Source organism: Sceloporus occidentalis, unplaced genomic scaffold (assembly GCF_023333645.1).
Source record: "Sceloporus occidentalis isolate IW3139 unplaced genomic scaffold, rSceOcc1.0.p SCAF_20, whole genome shotgun sequence".
In the NCBI taxonomy this organism is placed as follows: Eukaryota; Metazoa; Chordata; class Lepidosauria; order Squamata; family Phrynosomatidae; genus Sceloporus; species Sceloporus occidentalis.
In genome coordinates, this window is record NW_028317000.1 from 7,479,566 (window position 1) to 7,504,135 (window position 24,570).

At 44.1% G+C, this 24,570-nt stretch overlaps 1 protein-coding gene across 2 annotated transcripts in view; it reads right to left on the reverse strand.

The window, feature by feature from the left end:
* LOC149301861 (atrial natriuretic peptide receptor 1-like) overlaps positions 1 to 18,935 on the reverse strand; it is a 43,436-nt gene extending 24,501 nt beyond the window's left edge. For both annotated transcript variants that reach the window (XM_089483825.1, XM_089483826.1), the window contains exons 1-3: positions 16,523 to 18,935; positions 2,712 to 2,911; positions 1,341 to 1,454 (exon numbers count right to left, since the gene is read on the reverse strand). In XM_089483825.1, the coding sequence (XP_089339951.1) occupies positions 1,341 to 1,454; positions 2,712 to 2,911; positions 16,523 to 17,390 (1,182 nt within the window). In that variant the 5' untranslated portion in view covers positions 17,391 to 18,935. The remainder of the gene's footprint in view (positions 1 to 1,340; positions 1,455 to 2,711; positions 2,912 to 16,522) is intronic.
* Positions 18,936 to 24,570: the final 5,635 nt, after the last annotated feature.

The window sequence follows — 24,570 nt, forward strand, 5'->3', positions numbered from 1 at the left end:
TGCATTGTCTCTGAAAGCCTGAAAGTAAAAAGATATGCATTAATGCTTCTTTGTGACCACTTTAATGGCTGGTTTTGTGCGACATCATGTGAAATTGTTTTGCGTAATTACGCAATTTTTCCAGGATATTCATGGGATAAACTCCTAAGAAAGCTCTTGCTGCCAACTTCTTTCTTTCACTTAATCTCAAAGATGCTACAAGATCTCTGTACATACTGATTCTACAGACTAAGACAGCTATGTGTATAAAGTGCATACAAAGCATAAATGAATTTCATGTTTAAACTTGGGCCCCATCTCCAAACTAGCTCTCATTATATATATATATGCAAATATTCCAAAATCCGACATTAAGAGGTTTACATAAACATAGAGGTCAATATAATATAAGGATCAGGTTATTGTGCTGTGTTATTTATAAAACATATTATTATTATTATTTGTATTAGTTTAGACTTGGGGTTTTTTATTTGTATGTATTTGATGTTATTATACGCTTGCCTGCTTCCATATCTTGTTATTTTATAACATTATGTATTTCATTATTTTATAATGTTATGTATTTCATGTGTTTTTATGTTATATAGGTGGGGAAAATAAAGAGAAACAGAAGCTGAAGCAAGATAAGAGCATGGAAAGTTACTGTGTAAAAATCATGTGTCTAGTTCCGTCCAGGACTATAAAAACAAAAATGGTTTAGAAGCAGGACTATCACTCCCAAAATGTTGCTTGCAGTTGTGTGTAGAATGTAAAACAACGCCATGAGCCATTGGTCTGGAAGCTTCAGGGACCAAGACTGGGGTCCCATGGGTTGTTATGTGGCCCAAGGGCCATACTTTGCCCACCCACTTAAAAGCCCACTAAATCAGTCACATTTGCAAAATGACAGCCCATGAGGTGGAGCCCAAAGCAAAATGGCAGCTCATGGGGTGGAGCTTGAGCAAAATGGCAGCTCATGGCATTGCTTTACATAGCACACGCAAGTGCAAGCAACATATTTAGTCCCAGGAGTGGAGCCCGAAGCAAAATGGCAGCCCATGGGGTTGCTTTACACGGTGCACTCAACTTCAAGCAAAGTATTTAGCCCTGGGAGTGGAGCCCAAAGCAAAATGGAAGATCGGGGTAGAGCATGCAGCAAATGGCAGCCCCATGAAACAGCCAATTGCCTACAGTATTCCAAGTGCGATGGGATACCTTCCAACAACTGACCTGCCCAGGTTTGTTTGATACTTGCAATACCCTAAGGAAGTGGGTATCTCCAAACTCAAGCCTACAATATGTTCCTTTCATTCGGGTCAAACTGTCCTCCCGGTGTCGGCAGATGAATCCCAAATCCTTACCAGCTCCTCTTGCATGGTGAAGTTGTGCTGTTCCTGGGCTGCCTGCTTGATTTCCTCAAGGAACGGCCGGTATTCGGGATTTGTGGGTTCAGCGTATGTGATGATCATCACGGCCTGCGGAAGGTCAAGAGGGAAGGCAATGTAAAAGTAAAAGGCAGTCACTTCCAGATGCCATTCTGGCCAATTTTTAGCCTTTTTTTGTTTGGGGGAGAAAACAGGGCAGGGGGTAGAAGATGTAAAATCCTACATTTGTGGCCATTCTGGGGATGGGATTGGGTTGGTTTGGGGGCAAAAACTGAGCAATTGTTCTGGAGACTTCATAGACGAACTTTGGGTCCCATGGGCCATATGAGCCATAATTTCCCCAACCACTTAAAAACCTACTAGATCCAGTGCCCTAGACCTCATATCTTGGGACAGGCGAACTCCAGTCGTCTTCCAGGCCAACGTTTCCCCCCTCCCCAGCTATTCATTCTGGTTTTCGGCTCATTGGGGTTATTAATAGCTTCAACCAGCTGGCTATTCTGTCCGGGAGAATTATCTCGTTTCCTTCCTCGTCTTTGGTGGATGGAGAAAAGCAAAAGAAAGCTGAGCACAATGTAAGGGAACACCCCTTCCTCCACTTTCCCCAATGCCTCCTGCCCCTGCCTCCATCTGCTGCCGGGTCTGAAGGCCCATTTGAATAAGCTCTGGGTAGCATTAGAATCCAGGGCCTCGTTCCCACTACTACCGGATCATGATTCGGTTCAAACCAGTTCAAATTACCCTGGTTCCCACTTAATCCAAATCGCTGGAGCGATTCCGAGAGGGGGGCCATGTGCCAGACCCATTTAACCCACATCTTTTTGACGCTGATTTTTCCCCCCGCTTCTTTTTTGATAAATCAATTCAGCGCAAGTGTGAACCACAAGCAGGTTGGAATCAATTCAAATTTCCCCTTCGGTCAGCTGGAACCAAATCATTTTGAATCAGTTCATTCGTGAACAGGAACCACAAGTGGGTTGTTTGGATCCAGAAAAGGACAGAAAATGTGACTGGGGCAAGTGTAGTGTGAACCACGCTCCGATGTCGGATCGATCCATCAATTCAGATGGTGCACCAATTTATCTATACGTGGGAATGAGGCCCAAGACTTCACAAATAAAATGGCAAGGAGACGGGGCGGGAAGGGGGAGACCCTTGCCAATATTTTCTCATGAATACAAAGAGCAACCATTCTTCGTCCACTCCCACCCACAATCCCACCAAACGTCACTATGGTGGTTGTGGCAGAGTCGTTGTGCTATAATTGTAGAGGATGTCTGTGCATACATAAGGTGTGTGAACAAGGAATGTGTGCCCAGAGACCCAACAATGCTCCAGCACACTTACCTTGTAAGCCTCGCGAGCGATGGCATCGTTCCCATCCCCACGTTGCCAAGGATGCCGCCGGTCAGGGAAGTGGGAACTCTGCAGGCTCTCCGCAAAGAGGTCAATGTAGAAGAAGGCATAGTCGCCCGTGGTGAGCCCCTCGTGATGGGCATGGACCATAAGCTCATGGAAAATCTCAGGGGAACAGCAGACGTACACAACTGAAAGGCAGAAGGGAAGGGCATCCATCAGGAGAGTGGCCCCATTGGGATTGCCGAGCCATTTTTGTGTCAGGTGGGAAACTTGGAACGGCTGCGCTCCTCTTTGGGGTTCAAAAGCAAAATAAGCACAGTGGGACCTTGTTATCCACTAGGGTTTGGTTCCAGGATCCCCCGTGGATAACAAAATCCGTGGATGCTCAAGTCCCATTAAAGATAATGGCAGAGCAAAATGGTGTCCCTTATATAAAATGGAAAAATCAAGGCTCACTATTCAAAATTTACCTTTAAATACAAGACTGGGAAAACTTTGGCCCTGTGAACATTTGACCTACAACTCGCAGGCAGCCTTGCCAACCACAGAAAGGTTTGTGGAAGTTGTAACCCAAACATTCCCCCCCTCTGCGAAAACGCACCTTAACACCACAACAAAATCTGCTCATGGGTCATCATATATGGTCTAACCTTTCTTTATTTATTAAATTGGTACAGGTTAAGTCTCTATCATCCAGAATCTTGAAATATTCCAAAAACCAAAACTTTTTTCATGGGTTTGCTTTTTGATTTGTCAATGTATACAAACTTTGTTTCATGTGCAAAATTATATAAAGTTATCTTCAAGCTATATGTAGAAGGTGTACATGAAACATACATGAATTCTGTGTTTAGACTTGGATCCCATCTCCCAAGATATCTCATTATGTACACAAATATATATATTCCAAAATTCAAACAAATAAAAGAATTCAAAATCCAAAACACTCCTGGACCTAAGTATTTTGGATAGTTAAGGGAGACTCAACCAGTATAGCATTTCCACCCATCCCGAAACTATTTTAAAGTGGTAGAATTCAAAGATATAGCCGTGTTAGTCTGTAGAATCAGTATGTAAAGAGATCTTGTAGCACTTCAGCCTTTGAAGGCGGTTTACAATAAAACAAGTGCTGAATAATGTACAACAATCCAAGTAGGAAACACAGAGCCAGTGTGGCACAGTGGTTTAAGCGTTGGACTATGACTCTGTAGGCGATTCTTTGACCAGTTTTCCAACCAATTAAGGAATCATCTAACAGTGTCTCCATCTATTCCATCTATTCTAATTTAAATCTAGTTTAAATCTCATTTCTCAACAGGATTTCGCTAGTGCGATAAGGTCCCATGATAGGCTCACCATAGGGTTGCCATAAGTCAGAAACAATTTGGAGGCAAAGAACAACAAGAAGAAGAGACTCGGCTGCTGCATCCTAGTGGCATGCCTGCATTTTCTGTAATGGCACCATTCGATAATTTTAGACTGAATGACTTCACCGCTGGGCATTTTTAATATGATTTTTGCAGCGACTTTGTTTACACAGCTAAGCCCTCCTGTTTCTTGTCCTGCTAAGGGGACTCTGGGATTTACCCCTTGATAGCACCTCTGAGTTGGAGGAGAAGGAAGAGGCAACCTTGGCGAGCAACAGGAAAAGCCAAGACACGGCCTTTGATGGCAGCCAAGGGATACCGAGAAACTGCCCTCCGCGCCTGCCAAACGGGGCAAAGAGTGGAGTCATTATCACAACCCTGGAAGAAAAACACCCATCTATGACAGGGCAGGATGCCCCCTCCAGGAATGAGCAGGGCTACTCCTTCCACAACAAGACATCTGGAGGTTGCAATGTTCTTGACTTGGCACACTTTTGCTAAGCCTCGTGCTTTCCTGGAAAGAACGGCTCAGCATGTGTATCCTCCAAACCCAACTTTCTGTTCTCCTTGCCTTCCTCTTTCTTCATCTACCCCCCCTGTAAATATAAAAACTGTAAAGTTTTATATTGGTAAGCGCACTAGGGAAGAGCGCTTTTTTGCAAATGGAAGCGGTGGCCACCTCTCGTTCCACTGGGTTTTCTTGTGTCCCAAAGATTTGACGACTGCGATTTTGGGGGTTGCACGGTTGCTAAAGAAGAAACAGATGCATGCAAACAGAGGCAAACCCAAACATGTTCTCCCACTATCACGAGTTCAAATCTCCCCCGGGGTCTCTGCATACACTCTTCCCTAGATTCCTTCCTTGCTGAATTAGAAAGGGAAGAAGATGCAATCCTTCCTCCCGTCCCTTGTCTTTGCACACACACACCAAAGTTGGGCTTACACACCCAAGTCCGCCGCCAAATTCACTCTGCTGGGAACCATTAAGAGCACTGCTGGAAGGTTGCGAAACAGCCCTGGATGTTCGTGATCTGAGCCCAGCTCCAGCCCATTTCTTCGCAATTATAACCCAAACTGTCTCCTGTGACCCAGAATGAAGGAATCCAGGGCATCCTCTCCCTCCTTGCTGTTTGCCGGGACCAGGCGGACCCAAAGCAAACCCTGGAGGTTGGAGTCAAGCAAACAGAGACAGAAGGCCTAAGAAGAACAGGTTAGGGCAGGCCACTTGGATGGCAGATGCAAGGAACATCAATCCCATAGACATTCCCTTCTGTAAGGGACTCCCCTACACCCCCAAAGTTGCACAGGAAGACACTGTCCTCTCATATACCATATACTTGACTATAAGTCGACCTCATGTATAACTCAAGGTGCCAAAACTATGGATTTTGAGATGACCTATGGATATGTCGAGGGTAAAACTTAGCGGCATGTAACAAAGGATCTAAAGTAGTGGTGCTCAACCTTCCTAATGCCGTGACCCTTTAATACAGTTCCTCATGTTGTGGTGACCCCCCAACCATAAAATTATTTTAGTCCCGTTCCTAAGACCATCGGAAATATGTATTTTCCTGTGGTCTTAGACTACCCCTGTGAAAGGGTCGTTCGACCCACAGATTGAGAACTGCAAATCTAAAGGATGAAGCAAAGGAAAACAATGCCAATGAACTTACAAAGCTCCAGGAGACATAATTATTTGTGCTCACATTAAAGGTTGGATGGATGAGAGAGTGGAGGAAGGACAGTGCATCCAGGACAGATGATACTCTTGCCTTTCACCAGGGGATGGTTCCTTTTTAAAAAATAAGATTTAAAGTACCTACATTGACCCGTGGATAAGTCAGCTCATGTTTTTGGGGTCAATTGTTTGAATAGAATTTCTAGACTTATACATGAGTATATACAGTAATCATAGAGTTGGAAGAGCTATCCAGCCCAACCCCATTCTGCCATGCAGGAACTCACAACCAAAGCATCTTTGACAGATGGCCATCCAGCCTCTGTTTAAAGACCTCCAAAGAAGGAGAGTACACTGCTCTTTAAGGGACTATGTTCCATTGTTGAGCAGCTCTTACTGTCAGTAGGTTCTACCTAACGTTGAGGTTGAATCTCTTTTGCTGTAGTTTGAATCCACTGCTCTGGAGCAGCAGCAAACAAGCTTGCTCCCTCCTCAATATGACATCCCTTCAAATATTTAAACAGGGCCATCATATCACCTGTTAACCTTCTCTTCTCCAGGCTAAATGTATGCATCTCCCTAAGCCATTCCTCACTAGCGTTGCCAGACAAAATGGCTTCTTTTCATAGAATCATAGAGAATACATGATAAGGGTTTTGATAGGGGTTAAACAGGTGTCACTGTGACCCAAGACAGCAGGTCTTGGGGTCTCCTTCCCTCGATAAAACTCTTTACTATATTCCCTGAGAGCCAGCATGGGTTGAGGTTTGGACTCGAACTTTGGGGAGACCAGGATTCGAATCCAGGGCCGGCCATTGGAAAGCCATTGGGTGATCTTGTGCAAGTCACACTCTCTCAGGATCAGAGGACAGCAAAGGCAAACCCCCTCTGAACAAATCTTGCCAAGAAAACCCCATGATAGCTTGACCCTTCGGCCGCCATAAGTTAGAAATGAAGGACAATATTCCGCTCCTCTCTGAACCTTATTTAATCCTGTTACATTTGAGACACGCAAACTTTCAGAATGAAATCCCCATCCTAACCCATCGTCCCGATCCAACATGGCCAAGGACCATGGGATTTGTTGTCCTGCCAGCAGGACGAATTTGGCAAAGGCCATTTTGCAAAATGTGTTGCTCTTTAGCTTTCCCTTCTTCAGCCTCTTCTGGCAGCCAGCATTTCATCGCAATTCATGCCAGCTGATCCATCATTCATTAGACAGGAGATGCAGAAGCCAAGCTTGAAAATGTTACTTTTGGGGGCTACAACTCTATTGGAGGATTCTGGGGGGAAGATGTTGACCCCAAAAGTAACTTTTCCAAGCTCTACACAGAAGAATAGCCGACCTCTTAAGATGAGTCTGTCCCATTGTATCTCCGCTTGAGTTTTGGCTGAGCAATACAGCATCTTGTTTTGGGGTGCGAAAAGTCCCAAATTCAACACCCATCGTCCCCAAATGGAAGGATCACATTGCACAGAATGGGAAAGACTTCCATTAGAGACCTCAAAAGCTGCTGTGTGTCTTATTTCCAGATGCTTGGAAAAAGAAATTTGCCATCAAGGACCCACTTTTGGAGGTCTTTAAGCAGAGGCTGGATGGCCATCTGTCGATGATGCTTTGACTGAGAGTTCCTGCATGGCAGAATGGGGTTGGACTGAATGGCCCTTGGGGTCTCTTCCAACTCTATCAGTCTACGATTCTCTCTTTCTTCCTCTTCTTTCCTCCTTTCACAAATGACAAATTGCTCAGGAAGATTGTTTCCAAGGTGCGGCGAATTCCTTCTCTCGGGAGGTAGGAGCGAGTGACCTAGCGTGATAAAAACCTAGCAACCCACCCTTCCTTTCCTCCTCCTGGCCCAACAATGCAGATCCCTCTTGCACTTGGCATGAAAAACGGGGCAGAAAGGAGAGTTTCAGCCCAGGCGGGTCATGCAATGAGCGGAGGAAAACGTCTGTCTCTGCAAAAGATGGACATCGGACAAGTTGCTCTTTTCTTTCAGCATTCTGCACCTAGCAGAAGTTGCACCAAAAATACAAAAATGCATAAAATACATAAATACACATAGCTATGTGAAGTCACAATGGCTATGTAGAACCTCCAGATTCAGGAACAGTCTACCTCACAATGCCAACTTCCAATCTGGGTAGCAGAAAGCATGGGATGATGCTTTCTGACCTGGCTCTCCATGCTTTCTTGACATAAGTGAAGTTTCCAGACATAGGATGTTGAACTACACCGAATTTTGGGCCGTGATCTGGCAGATCTTCTTATGTCCCAAAGCTAAGCAAGTGGACCAGCAATCTTCTCCCAGGTACAGAGCAGCCCCATCCAAGACAACACAGTTGAGTTTCAGCTCATTGGACGTAGCGATCATATACCCTCCAACTGTCTCCAGTTTGGCAGGGACAGTCCCTATTAATCCTCTGCTGTCCCACTTTTTCAGCCGCTTTGGAAATGTCCCGGTTTCTCTCTCCTCCTCCCGCTTTCCCTCTTTGTCCCTGGTTTGCTTCAATGGCTGCAAACAGAGTTCAAAGTACAAATGTAGCTTGCACTCAATTGATTCAGCAATGGGGAAAGAGGAGAGGGAAAGGCAGACTCTTATAATATATTATTATTATTGTTGTTATTATTGATTTCATTTCTATGCCGCCTTCCTCCTAGAAAGGACCCAAGACAGATCTTGTCCCTACCCAGTAGGCTCCAGAAAAAGCAAATTGCTGCAGCCCCTGCTAGCTGGCCTGCTCAGTCTCACTTTTGGTGTCTCGACAATCCAACATCCTGGTATTCTATGAAATGTTTGAGAGCATGCAATGAACAATAGAGCCAGTGCGGTGTAGTGGTTTGAGCATTGGACTATGGCCCTGGAGACCAGGGTTCGATTGCCAGTTTGGTTACAAAACCCAATGGGTCACACTCTCTCAGCCTCAAGGGAAGGCAATGGCAAACCCCCTTTGAACAAATCTTGCCAAGAAAGCCCCAGGATACGTTAGCCTTAGGGTCCCCATAAGTTGGAAAGGACTTGAAGGCACATAGCGCATGCACACACACACGCAATTAGCAATAGAGCTAGTGTGGTGTAGTGGTTTCATAGAATTATAGAATCGTAGAGCTGGAAGTGACCGCAAGGGTCATCTAGTCCAACCCCCTGCCATGCAGGAACTCTCAATCAAAGCATCCCTGACAGATGGCCATCCAGCCTCTTTGAGCACTGAGATACAATTCTGGAGATCGGGGTTCTATTCCTCACTTGGTTATGGAGACGTTAGGCAGGTCTCACACTCTTGGCCGCAGAAAACCCTGTGATAGGTTCCCCTTTTGTTGTTACCTGCCTTCGAGTCGGTTCCAACTCATGGTGACCCTGTGGATGAGACATCTCCAAGAATACCTATCCTCCACTGCCTTGCCCAGATCCTGCCAGCCTTTGCCCATAATAACCCCCCTGAGTCTATCCATCTGGTTTGTAGTCTTCCTTTCTTTCTTCTACCCTCCACCTTTCCTAGCATTATTGTTTATCCTAGTGATCCTTGCCTTCTCATGATGTGGCCAAAGCACAATAGTCTCAACTTGATCATCTTTGCTTCCAAGGAGAGCCCTGGTCTGATCTGTTCAAGAACCCATTTGTTTGACTTCTTGGCTATCCATGGGATCCTAAGTTCTCCAGCATCACATTTCATTTGATCCTAGATATGGGAATTCTTTAACGATTCCAATAGGGTCACCATTAAGTCAGAAATGACTTGAAGGCATGCAACGAGAACAAAAATGCAGTCAACAGGCACAGGAGCCCTACGATGGAAAAAGCTGGCAACGTGAGGCCTCACTCCAAGCAGGAATATTTGTTCCAGGGGTGTAAAGAGCCTCAGCTGGTTGTGTTCACTAAGTCACCCTCCGCCAGGCCTCCAGCCAAGAGATTTCCTGTTATTTTCCTGCAGAGCTGTCCTTCCCCCACCGGCAGCCGAGGTCAAGGGACGCCTTCTGTCCACCGGCCGGGATCATGGCATGCTTGGCCCCCCTGAGCCAGCATTTTTCCTGTTTTGCTGACTTGCTGTTTCCTCCTCCTCCTCCTTATCCTTCAACTGGAGGGAATTTCAGCTGGTGATTTATAGCATGGTCAGGGATGGCCCACCTTCGTTTGCAGCAGAAACCTCCCAAGGCTTCACCTTCACATAGGGACACAGCGACAGCCACAATCACCATGATCCCCATCCCACCCACCTGCTATTTCAAAATGCACACTCCCTTCTTTCTCTGTTGCATTCATTTATTCCACTGTCACTCATGCCACCAAAAAAGCTAGAACATAGGTTCATCCGCACTGAACAACAGATCTGGAGGGGCAAAGTGGTGATGATGATGATGATGATGATGATGATGATGATGATGATGATGATGATGATGATATTTATCACATGGAGGAGATCGGGAGTTTATCCCGTGAATATCCCACAAATATCATGTAATTCCGCAAAACGGTTTCACACGACATCGCACCAAACCCGCCATTAAAGAAGCATTAATGCGCATCTTTTTACTTTCCGGATTTCAGCGACAATGCATTTCCAACATCACTTTATGCGCACCATTGTGTGCAATAACCATTTGCGCAATTACTCGCCATTTTCGCTTCATTTGTGGGATGCTTTAAATGCGCTTTAATCTCTCTTCAATGCCAAAATCAGCCCCAGTGTGATAAATTCTTAGGATCCTTGGGGCAGAGATTGTGACTTTTCTTCCTGGTTATTTACTTGCTTTGTTGTCGTTGTGTGCCTTCGTTTCCGACTCATGGCGAACCTAAGGCAAACCTATCATGGGGTTTTCGTGGCAAGTTTCTTCCAATGGGGTTTGCCATTGCCATCCTCTTAGGCTGAGAGAGTGGGACTCACCTAAGGTCACCCAGTGGGTCCCCATGTCCGAGCCAGGATTTGAACCCTGGTCTCTAGACACCATGCTAAGAAACAGCGTTTCCATCCCACCCAGTAACAAGATTCTTGTTAGCCTTTCCAAGCCGCCGCAAAAGGCTGAGCGAAAGTGTTGAGCCTGTGCCCGCTGGCACAAGAGAAATAAATCAGAAAATGATTGATAAGGTTGGAGGCTAGGTGACGGTATGAGAAACTCTGGGGAACATTCCTGGCCGGACCCAGAAATAACAGCCACCCAGACAACAACGACAACAAAACCCACGCCAGGCTGAGAAAACAATCCCAGGGAAACAGTGCGGAAAGGGATCTTGGAGCACCTTTGAGACTCGCCGAAAGAAAGAAGTTGGCAGCATGAGCTTTCCTAGACTTCAGTCTACTTCCTCGGATGCATCCAATGCAACTGGTGCATCTCAAATGCATCTGACCAAGTAGACTTCGGTCTACGAAAGCTCATGCTGCCAACTTCTTTCTTTCACAAGTCTCAAAGGTGCTCCAAGATCTCATATATATATATATGAGTTTTAATATGACATAAAAACAAGCAAACAATTTGTTTACTATCTGTAGAACATCTTTCTTTCTTAAATGTATTTTACATTCACTTCCTTTACAGCATGTAACCTTTATTCTAGCTTTTTATTTCAACGCCGATTTATTCCTAAATTCTATTCTACATTGTATTCTTCATCTCCTATCCGGGATAGGCACAAGAACTCCATATTTGTTTCCTTTATTTTATTCTATAGTATATATATAGTATATAGGATAGATAGATAGATAGATAGATAGATAGATAGATAGTATATAGGATAGATTGATTATATATATATATATGACTGGATGGCCCTTGTGGTCTCTTCCAACTCTATGATTCTCTGAAATTACCACTTTTATGCAATGAGGAATCTATCATTTCAAAAATAAGAACAATATTAATTAATCACTGTTTAATATTTCCATTTACGGGTGGCAGCAGCAATGTATCGGGAGAGAAAAACCCCATGGCACCCATTCTATGGCTGCATCTGCATTGCAGAAATAATCCGGTTTGATACCGCTTTAACTGCCCTGGCTCAATGCTATGGAATTCTGGGAATTGTAATTTGTTGTGGCACTGACAGCAAAGGCTCAATGTCTCACAAAACTATAATTCCTCAGATTCCATAGCATTCAGCCATGGCAGTTAAACCGGATTATTTCTGCAGTGCAGATGCAGGCTTCGCCGCCTAACATAAACTGCTTGAGTTTTTATAATGCCAGGTATGGGGGTAATGGCTGAAAAGAAAACCCAGCTGCCAGTCCAGTTGGATTTTGTCCATGGAAAGGAACATGCTGCCATCTTCTCCTTTGCCTCAGGCAGCGCAAACTCTTGGGCCAGAGTTTGGTTGAGTGTTATTATTCACAAAGCCCCTCAAAATGGCTAGGCAGCTGCACAAAGGTTAAATCTCTCCCTGCAAGGCTTGAGATCTAAAGATGAGGAAAAGACACCTTGCAGGGGAGGAAGAGAAAGGAAAAGGTCAAAATCACAGCAGGTTTGCAGCTCAGATATTTAAATGGGGCAGAGACCTGTCTGGTTTCCCCCATATAATGCCATCTCCAAGGCTGGCATTATAAAAACCGAAGCCCTGCTCGCTGGCATGCAGGGGTGGGCAAAGTGTGGCCCCTGGATCAAGTCTTGGTCTTCATCCTTTCCAGATTCCCTGGACTCTCCTTTTACTGTCCTCCAAAAAAGGGGGTGAATTGGAGGCATCTCACCTTTTGTATAGGTTGCAATTGTGCCTGGCACAAATGTCAAACAGTCTCGGGGATCATTCACACTTACTTTTTTGTAGCAAAGAGATCTGCATCTCTGCACCGATTGAGAATCGGTTCAGTGTTCCCACTACATTTCATGCTACAGAATCTCTCCAGGGCATTTAAACCCAGCCGCCATTCCCACTTGCCACCATTTCAGATCAAAATGGAGGCGCCTCCATCTCCGGACCCGTGCCAGCGTGATCCAAATCGATCTGATAGCTTACCCACGCTACCCGAGATGCGGATCATTGCAGTTATTAAAAAAATAAAGAACCGGTAAGGAACTTGGTGTCAAATGCACCGGTTTAGTTGGGTTTTTCAGTCCCCATCCCTCCAGCAAACTGCACCGAGTGCATAGTTTTTTGTGGGTTTTTCAGGGTATGAGGCCATGTTCTACAAGACTTTATTCCTGACGTTTTGCCAGCATCTGTGGCTGGCATCTTCAGAAAAGATGATGAGTGCAGTTGGGACAAATGTGAACTTCACAGAAATAAACCAAAATATCAATTTGCCCTCCTTTGTGGTTCAGACAACTGTCCATAAGAGCAGGAATGCGTTGTGCATCTCCCCAACCATTCTTGGCCAAATTTCTTGGACTTTGGTTCAAAGTTCCCCTCCGTCCCTCGGTCATCTTTGAGAGAAAGATTATCGGAGCCAAGCCCTTCCTCAAACACAGCCCTGTCCGAAACACCGAAGTCATTCCAAAATCCACACCCGGCTGTGGAGACGTCCCTATTCCTCTCCCAACCGCTATCAGATGCAACACGGTTAACACCCATCCAAGGTCGGGACCCTGTTGGCCATTAAAACCCAACTTATTTAGCTGACTAAGGGAGGAAAGGGAGCAGGTCTCTGCCCCACGGAGTTCATCATTTGTCGGTTCAGAGGCCGAATGGTCACCTGGGCCTTTATCAGACCTTGTATTCGATTTACCATAAACCAGGGTAGGAACCTGAGCCAGGACAAGGGCCAATTCCCTCTTTCGTTGCAAACTCCCAGTAGGCTGTACTGCCACGTTTTCCTAGAAATGTGACATGAGATCATTCCCAGTTTCAACTCACTTCTGGCTATTTTGAAAGAGTTGGGAGTGTGAACAAAGCAAATGCTGCCAACTTCTTCCTTTCAGTGAGCCTCAAAGGTGCTACAAAATCTCTCTACATACTAAAATTGTACAGTGATTTTTCACTCCCCAATATCCACCGACCAAATAAAAACGACACCCAAACACAGCCTGGAGAAGAGACGGTTAAGAGGCGATATGATAGCCCTGTTTAAATATTTGAAGGGGTGTCATATTGGGAATGGAGCAAGCTTGTTTTCTGCTGCTCCAGAGAACAGGACATGGAGCAATGGATGCAAACTAGAGGAAAAGAGATTCCACCTAAACATTAGGAAGAAGCTCCTGACAGTAAGAGCTGTTCGAAGGTGGAAGACATTGCCTTGGAGTGTAGTGGAGTCTCCTTCTTTGGAAGTTTTTAAACAGAGGCTGGATGGCCATCTTTCAATGGGATTGCTTTGATTGTGAGTTCTTGCATGGCAGGGGGTGAGACTGGATGGCCCTTGGGGTCTCTTCCAATGCTATGATTCTATAAGTCAAGAGTTCCCTTCAGGCGCATAAAAACGACAGGCACACTATGGAACCCCTCTGTGGTGCTTGTAGGAAAGCATTGTTCCAGGTTTTTATGGGTACATACAGCTGGGGAAAAGGGGAACGAAAGGGGTTCCTACAATCTGGCCAGAAATTCAACAGGATTTCGCGGCCCCGAAGGCGGATACCAAGGCAGAGAATGTGAAAGACTGCAGGTTTTGTTTGTTTTCCAGGGGAGCTGATCCAAGGAGAAATGCTTGATGGGGAGAGGAAGGAAGGAAGGGGCAGTTACAAGCGAGGAGGAAAGGAAAGCAGTTTCTGAACTGGAACCTGCTGAAAGTTGACCCTGGTCGGCAGTGTGGGATTGCACCGAAAGCTGATGTGGCCGCAGTTGCAAAGAACAGTGTATCTTTGCTCAGAGAAGTGTTGCACTTTGCAGGACTTCCCACAGACCAACAACTAGGAGAAGGTTTCAAGCTCAAATTAAAACCCAGGAAGGATGAACGTACAATGTTCCTTGGCCTTGTGCACAGTCACTGGGATGCAGATAATCTCCCGAGTATACACCTGGCTCTATGGAGTTAGATGTACACTCTGCCTATGCTCAAGAGGCTCTTTAATAGAAAAAAGCAGAGGGAGATTCATATATACCGCACTCTCTTCCATGCCAGCATTCCCTGGAGATGCCAGCCAGAACTGATGGGGAAACGTCAGGAATAAACTAAATCCATAGCCTGAAAAAGCTACAAAAAACTATAGACAAATTCCCCCAAAATATCCACATTATGGGATTTATGTTTGTTTGTCCAGCTAGAAAGCTGCAGAAATACGTGCAAGTTTTCAAAGTCTCTAATTCTTTTTCTCAGAGGTTACCAAAAAATTAGAGAAAGGTAACGCAGGTTGAGAACTTTGTTGTTGTTGTGTGCAAGTCATTTCTGACTTACGGCAACCCTAAGGCAAACCTATCATGGGTTTTTCTTGGTAGGATTTGTTGAGAGGAGGTTTGCCATAGCCTTCCCCGGAGGCTGAGAGCGTGTGACTTTCCCAAGGTGACCCTTTGGGTTTCTTAGCCAAGATAAGAATCGAACCCTGGTCTCTAGAGTTGTAGTCCAACACTGAAACCACTGTGCCATGCTGGCTCTCTAGTGTGGAAAGATTTGATCTCTTTATACTGTCTGACCCAATGGCAAAATCTCAGTGGAGAGAAGGCTGGAGGGGATGGAAGCCAATCTATGGGGCCTGAGATCCTGTTAAAAGCTTGGGCTCATCCAAACAAATGCAAAATTGCATCACCTCCACACAGATCAAAATGGGGACACGTGTGGCTAAGCAATGTCAGACTGTGGTCAAGATGGTAAAAGTTATTAGAGAAGAAGATACAAGCCAGGAGAAGTTGGAGCAGCTTGTTTTTGCCTGAGCCTATTGGGAAGGTATGGTCTCCTTCCCTTCCTGCTGAGTTAACTGGGTGCAAACTCTTTTTGCACTTTGAACTCGGTTTGTAGCAGTTAAGGAAAGTTGGAGAGAAAGGGGGAAAAGCGGGAGGAGGAGAGAGAAACTGGGACATTTCGAAAGCAGCTGGACAAGTGGGATGGCAGAGGATTAATCGGGATTGCCCCTGCCAAATTGGGACAGTTGGGGGGTATGAAATGGATCCGGATGATAGTGTTTCTGCACTACCACACATCTAAGGCTGAGCACCTGCAAAATATGCACAGTGGCCCCTTGGTGTTCACTAGGGTTTGGTTCTGGGTTCCCCAGTGGATACCAAAATGTGTGGATGCTCAAGTCCCATGAAATGCAATGGTATAGTGAAATGGTCTAGTCATAGACTCCTAGAGTTGGAGGAGACCTCAAGGGCCATCCAGCCCAACCCAATGCCATTCAGGGACTCACAATCAAAGCATCCCCAATAGATGGCCATCTATCCTCTGTTTAAAGACTTCCAAAGAAGGAGACTCCATCACTGTCTGAGGCAATGTCTTCTATTGTCGATCAGCTCCTAATTTCAGGAAGTTCTTCCTAATGTTGAACTGCGATCTCTGTTCCTATAGTTTCCATCCATTGCTCTAGGTCCTGTTCCTTGGAGCAGCAGAAAACAAGCTTGCTCCATCTTCAAAGTAACACCCCTTCATATACTTAAACAGGGCTATCATATCAACCTTCTCTTCTCCGGGCAAAACATACCCAGCTCCCTAAGCTTCTCTTCATAGGGCTTTATGGTTTCCAGACCTTTCACCATTTTGGTTGTCCTCCTCTGGACACGCTCCAGCTTCTCAACATCCTTTTTGAATTATACCCAGACCTGGACTGAATCCATGGATAAAAAATGCATGGATACAGGAAGCCAACTGTATGTTGAGAAGCTGTCTTTTTTTGGAAACAATACGCAAAGGAGGAAAAACCAAACCCCAGAAGGTATGGGGATCTAGCCGAGGGAGACCAAACTTACTGCGGGCCTTTTGCTTGATGTCACGGATCAAGGCGGTGTAGTTTCTCTCCTGGAAAGGAAGGGCTTCCACGGTGATGTTCAAGGGTGGTAGTTTCACATACAGCCCCTCCATGGTGAAATAGCACCGACGGTCACCGACGTTGTTGTCCCAGTAGAGCAACATGGCCCGACTGGTCCAGTTGAAAAACCGGCTAAGGCGCATCCCAAATTCTCCCAGTTTGTTGTGGCTGGGCCCGGTGCGGGTGGTCAAGGCATACTCCGCATCTTTGCTTCCAAAACCAATGGCCTCGGCCGCGGCGGTCACCAAGGGCAGGCCCCAATGGCGGGTGAAGCGGGCCACAGGAGCTGAGGTGTAGACACAGCCAGGGCCCATGAAAACGTCTGGGTCGAGCCCCATTTTCATGTCCACTGCTGACAGCGGTGCAATGGAGTCAGAGCAGACCCCATTGTGGTCCTCGCTGGTGCCAAAAGCCAACTGGACGGTGTAGCCAGGGAGAAGGTCCGGCTGAGCGTTGACTTTCCGGATGGCCAACTTGATGGCTGGACCGACCCGGGGCCAAGCCCACGGATAGGTCGTGTTGTGCTCAGGCAGCACCACTGCAATGGTCAAGTTGGCTGCGGCCGCTATGTCCAGCTGGGAAAGGGACACCAGGAGCCACCACAGGACTTGGCCAATGGCGCATGGCCAACATGGCGGCATCTCCCAACAGGGTCGCAACTCACCAACTTCTGCACCTCCTTGAAGGGCCCCGGGCCTCATTCCCCGAAGTGGGTCCAAATGTTGCCCCCTCACCTCTCCTTTGGGAATTCCTTTGGCTTCTGTTGCCTCAGGAGGACCCAGAAATGGGGGCACCATCCTGCCCCCCATGGGCCACCTGCCAAGAAATGGCCCAAATCTGGCCCTCACCTTTCTGAAATCTTCACTAGCAAAAGCAAGGTTCCCCCAAAACTTCAAGAAATCTGGACTGCTCCCCACTTGCTCGGCTATCCCCCCTGCATTGTATCTTTTGGGAAAACTCAACCACTTCTCCCTTCCTGCCCCCTTTCCCCCCTCCTCAGCAACCTCTCAGCCCCACCAGAGTTTTCCTCTGGCCCAGGCACCGCTGGCACTTCATAAACCCTGCCAAGGCTGGTCCTAAGTCCCTCCAGGTCGAATCCTAGCCTCAGGTCTAGCCCTGCCCTATGGTGCCCCCCACATCCAACCCAACTCTGCTGTCATCCAGATCTAACCAAGTTTACCAATCTCCATATCTGGCTATACCAATACTGTACCCCCCCAGATCTAACCCTGTTCTACTGATCCTCAGATGTAGCCCTGCCTTGGTGTTTCCTGAGATCCAATCCTGCTCCACTGTTCCCTAGATCTACCCCTGCCTTGTTATTAGCCCCAGATCTAACCCTGATCCCTAGATTTAACTCTGCCCTCCTGTTCCGTCAGACATACTCCTGCTCCACTGATCCCTAGATCTAACCCTGCCTCGCTGTCCCCTCCAGATCCAACCCTGACGTACTCCTGTCCTGCTGTTCCCCCAGATCCCACCCTGATCCACTGATCCCTAGATCTAATCCTACCTTATTGCCCCTCCCAGATCCCACCTTGCTCCCCTGATCCTAGATCTAACCCTGTCCTCCTATTCCTCCCAGACCCAACTCTTTCCCACTGATCACTAGATGTAACCCTGTTTTGCAATTCCCCCAGATCCCACCCTGACCCTCAGATCCCTAGATCTAACTCTGCCTTATTGTTTCCCCAGATCCTATCTTGATCCCAATTCCTAGATCTAACCTTGCCCTCCTATTTCCCCCAGATCCAACTGTTTCCCACTGATCCCTAGATCTAATCTTGCAATTCTCCTAGATCCCACCTTGCTTCCCTGATCCCTAGAGCTAACCCTGTCCCCTTGTTCCCTCCAGATACAACGCTTTCCTATAGATCTAACCAAGATCCCACCCTGACCCACAGATCCCTAGATCTCTGCCCTCCTGTTTCCTTCTAGACCTATGAGTACCCAGGTAGATTTTTGCCCAGGTAACCACCAACTTGGCCAGTCTTTCTTTCTTTCTTTCTTTCTTTCTCTCCTTTTTTCTTTCTTTTCTTTTCCAGAGGCAGAAGTGAAGCGGAGGCGAAGGAGGTTTATCTCTCTCTGCCTGGGCTGAGTTGCTTTTTCCTTCTCCTGATTCAATGACACAAAAAGGGGCTGCGATCATCGCCTGGGCTTAACCCATTCCTGCCTGGAGGAGTTGGGGGCAGGCAAAGTGGGGCAGGGATCTTCCCCCCAAAAGTGTCCCAAAAGGATGGACTGAGGACTGGAAGCTCACCAAGGGGCACCTGGAGAAGTTGGCACTTGCCTGCTCTTGGTGGACCTGCTGCACCAAGGAATAGTAATAATCAACGATTAAATAATAATAATAATAATAATAATAATAATAATGAGGAGGAGGAGGAGGAGGAAGAGGAGTTATTTCCCTAGCTTTTCTGTTATTGCAAGCCCTCGATCGGTTGCCCTGAACATCATCGCTGCAAGGCAAGTACAACCCAAACCCGCAAAAGCAAAATGCATGTTGCAATTTGGTTGGCCCAAGATACACTGTAAATACTCATGTATAAGCCTAGAATTTTAGGTCCAAAAATTGACCCAAAAAACCTGAGTCGACTTATCCATGGGTCAATGTTAAGTATCTTAACTCTTATTTAAAAGAAAAGCAAGAGTATAATCTATCCTGGAAGCACCGACCCCCTCTTCTCTCTCATCCATCCAGCCTTAAGAGTAAGACAAAGAGCCATGTCTTGCTGGATTTTGTACATTCTTTGACATTGTTTTGCTCTGCTTCATCCTTTACATCCTTTGCTATATGCCCCTAAGTTTAACCCTCGACTTATCCACGGGTCATATCAAAATCCATCATTTTGTCCCCAAAACTTGCCCTCGACTTATAGATGAGGTCGACTTATAGTCAAGTATAAACCTGTCCTCCTGTTTGGTGGATTTGGGATGTTTGCGCTTTCCGATATGAGAAGGCCAACGCATCCGATGGTCCTGATGAGGAATCCGTACTCAGGACAAGAGGCTTCTGTTGGAACCGAATGTGGAGAAACTGAATGGTTCCCAATTGGCAAAGTGGGCAAAGAAGGCGGCATCCTTTCCCCCTCTGTGTTCAACTTGAATGCAGAACATATCATACTAAGAGCAGGCTTGGGCACAGAAGGAGGAGGAATGAAGACAGGAGGAAAGAATACCAATGATTTAATATATGCAGACGACACCGTAATACTAGCAGAAAGCATAATAGGCCTAGAATGACTACAAAGGAAGATCGAGGAAGAAAATGCAAAGGCAGGCTCCTGGTTGAACATAAAACAAGAATATTGGCCACGGAGAATCTACACAAATTCAACCTCGACGATGAGGAAAGTGTCAAAATTGTCCCCGTATTGATCAATATCAAACATTGATCACAATGGAGACTGCAGTCAAGAAACCGGAAGAAGACTCAGAATGGAGAGGGCAGCTAGGAAAGAACTGGAAGAGATCCTAAAATGTAAATGTATACAACCAAGCACTGAAGTCAGAATCATACAAGCCGTTGTTTTCCCTATTGCCAGGTACAGATGTGAAAGGTGGACAGTTAAGAAAGTGGATAGGAAGAAAACCAACTCATTGGAGAAGCGGCGCTGGAGAGAAGCACTAAGGGTCCCATGGAAAGCCAAAAGGACAAACCAATGGGTCCTAGAGCGGATCAACCCAGAAATCTCCCTGGAAGCCAAGATGACCAAACTGAGGCTGTCATATTTTGGACACATCATGAGAAGGGAGGACTCATTGGAAAAGACGATAATGCTAGGAAAGGTGGAAGGTAGCAAAAAGAGAGGAAGGCCACATGCCAGATGGATGGAGTCTATTAAGGAGGTCATGGGTATGAATTTGCAGGACCTGAGCAGAGCATTGGCGCATAGGGAGTCTTGGAGATGTCTCACCTACTGGGTCTCCGTACATTGAGGTCAACTTGAAGGTGGTTCACAACAAGAATATAGCCAACAGGGTATGATCGCTAAAAGTGGTATCATTAGAATGATCAATAACAAGGAATCGCTCAAAGGGATTTTGGTTCTACAGATCATAGAATCATAAAACAGAGGCTGGATGGCCATCTGTTCGGGGCGCATGGATTGTGAGTTCCTGCATGGCATGAGGTTGGACTGCATGGCCTTTAAGGTCTCTTCTAACTCTAAGGAGTTTATCACACTGATTTAGACATTAAGGAGAGATAAAAGCTCATTTAAAGCACCCTGCAAATGAAGCGGAAATGGCAAGCAATTGTATGAATGATGATCATGCATCATTCTCTTTATCACACCAGGCCTGATTTCAACTATTAATATCGCTGACCAATTATTTTCTGCATAGCTGCCTTGAGTCCCACTCATGGGATATAGACAAAGGGATTGATTGATTGATTGATTGATTGGTTGGTTTGCTTTGAGTCCCACTCATGGAATGTAAATAAAGGAATTGATCGATTAACTGATTAATTGATTTACTTTGAGTTCCACTCATGGCATATAAATAAAGGGATAGATTGATTAAGTGATTTGCTTTGAGTTCCATTCATGGAATATAAGTAAAGGGATTGATTGATTTATTTATTTATCTGCTTTGAGTCTCACTCTTGGAATATAAATAAAGGGATAGATTGATTAATTGATTTGCTTTGAGTTCCATTCATGGAATATAAGTAAAGGGATTGATTGATTGATTTGATTTGAGTCCCACTCATGGAATGTATATAAAGGGATTGATTGATTGATTGATTGATTGATTGCTAACATGGGGATTTAATGATTTCATCAGAGCTAAGGGGCTTTTTTGGATGTTTTGGCAGAGTCCTCCAATTCCGTTGTTCCATCCATGCGCATGGCAAAGAATTAAACGCATTGTGGTAATAAATCCGTATGTCCAAATTTGATAGGTCCCCTAGGAGTAAATCCAACTCGGTTGACTTACCCTCCGATGCAAATTGCCCCACAGAGGATCACAACAACACAACTGCAAAAAGCCACAATGTGCGAAAAGTGGCACATTCCTCAACAGAATCCGAATCGAACCCAGAACTCCATGTAGTTAACTTCCCCAGAGACTGTGAAATCAATGATAATAGTAGTAATGGTAATAATAGCTATAATAATCAATTGTTACTTAACCAAATGTTGAATGATGAGTGACATAAAGCCATAGATGTACCCACAGCTGTCTTTTCACTGTCATGGCTCCTGGGATTTGTAGTTGGTTGTGGCCCCATAGCATGGAGCTATGGCAGTTCAAGCGGTGCCAAACTGGTTTATTTCTGCAATGCAGATGCAGCCAATGTGCACATCGTTTGCAGGATGCTTTAAATGCACTTTAATCTCTCTTTAATGTTGGAATAAGCCCCAGTGTGATAAACTCCACTTATCTATCCCCTTTGCCTACAGGCCAGCTTCCGAGGCCAAACTGGGCTTGCCCCTTGCATTTCCATACACAAAGGATTTTGAATTCGAATTCACATCCTCACTAATGTGATTACGTGTGTGTGTGTGTGTGTGTGTGTGTCTGTCCTTGGCTTTCCACTCCACCAAATGCATCTGAGGAAGTAGACTTAGGTCAAGGAAGGCTCCTGCTGCCAACTTCTTTCTTTCAATGAGTCTCAAAGGTGCTGCAAGACCTCTCTATAGGGATGCAACAAGTGGTCCAACAAGAGAAGAACAACACTGCCACCTAAAGGTCAAAACAAGACATTGCCATTCAATTCCTAGAGAAAGATCCTGTCTGGTTTGGGAAGCTAAGCAGGGTCAGCCCTGGTCAGACTTGGATGGGAGACCGGCAATTGGTCCAAATTGGCCAAGGGTTGCATTGCCTGATGAATGAGCCGGTGGAGCTTCAAAAGCTTGCAATATGAATTGTGTGCCAATAAAGAGGTCCTTGCTTTGTGGTTTTCGGATGCAATTACTGTATATATATTATAATCTTATATAATCTTATATTACTATATATATATATATATATATATATATATATATATATAAATTATTAAATCCACATCCTGCTTCTACAGAAGAACAGCCAAAATCCACAAAATAGCATACACACACACAGATATTATATACATAATATACATTATGTATAAATATACAGTATATATATATACACACACACACACATACGTAATCAAAATAGCATCCAAATATATTTATCATTATATATATATATACAGTATATATGTATAATACAATATATAACATATACAACAAATATATATATATATATATATATATATATATATAGCATCTATCTATCTATCTATAAAAATAAAATAGCATCCAATATATATAATACAATCTATATATATAATATATTATATATATTATATATGTTATATATATTATATAATATATTAAATATATTATATATGTAATAATATATATAACAAATATATATATATATATAATTCAATCTATAATATATTTAATACACGCACACATGCACACACATATATAATAAAATAGCATCCATATATATATATATATATACACAATCTATAATATATTTAATACATATCATTTTGTGTGTGTATATATATATATGTGTGTGTGTGTGTAATAAAATAGGATCCATATATATATATATATATATATATATATAAAATACAGTCTATAATATATTTAATACATATCATTATATATATATATATATAATGATTTGTATTAAATATATATCTATATCTATCTATATATATATTTATTGTATATGTTATATATAAAATAGCATCCATATATATATATAATACAATCTATAATATATTTAATACATATCTATATCTAGATAGATAGATAATAGCATCCATATATATGTATATATATATATATATATATATATATATATATATAATACAATCTATAATGTATTTAATGCATATCATTATATATATATTAGCATCCAATTGACAGATGGCCATCCAGCCTCTGCTTAAAGACCTCCAAGGAAGGAGACTTCACCTAAATCTCCGAGGAAGGAATGTATTCCACTGTCGAACAGCCCTGACTGTCAGGACGTTCCTACTAATGTTGAGTGGAATCTCTTTTCCTGCAGTTTGCATCCATTGCTCCATGTCTTATTCTCTGGAGCAGCAGAAAACAAGCTTGCTCCCTCCTCAATATGACATCCCTTCAAATATTTAAACAGGGCTATCATTTCACCTCTTAACCTTCTCTTCTCTTCTCTATAATAAAATAGCATCCAAATATATTTATCATATATACATATATATATTAAAACAATGAATTTTTATGCAGAGTTCAATTTACTTTTGTTTTATTTTGAGGTGTCTCAAGGGCTATTCAATAAACATTGATTGAGATTATTATATAATTTATTATTATTATTATTATTATTATTATTATCATATATATATATATATATAAAAACATATTTGGATGCTATTTTGTGCATTTTGGATGCTATGCAGTAGAAGCAGAATATGGACTTAATGGAAGGACAATGAATTTACTACTATTATGACATATATATATATATATATATACACACACACACACACACACATACATATATATATTGTATAACATACTGTATAATGTATATATTTGCTTCTTTTCTCCTTTTTTGCCTTTATTAATGTTGATATGCTCTTAAATATTTTTTAACTCATTTCTAAATTATTATTTTCCTTTTTAAGGAGTAAAAAAAATCTCAGTTAGCAGAGGATGGTTTCGATCCATCGACCTCTGGGTTATGGGCCCAGCACGCTTCCGCTGCGCCACTCTGCTACTTGCAATACCCGCTTGCTCTAAATACTATATAAAAGCCATGCATACCCTACACATGCGCAGATCATTTTACGCTGTTTCAGTCTTCCCTTTTCAAGTCTCCCTCTAGCGGCGCATCCATTTCTCGCTCTGCGCCTGCGCATTGTATACCTACATACGCCCCGCCCCTTTCTCCTTTTCCCATTGGTTACACATTCCGAGCACGACTATTGGCTAATGCCTGGGGGGG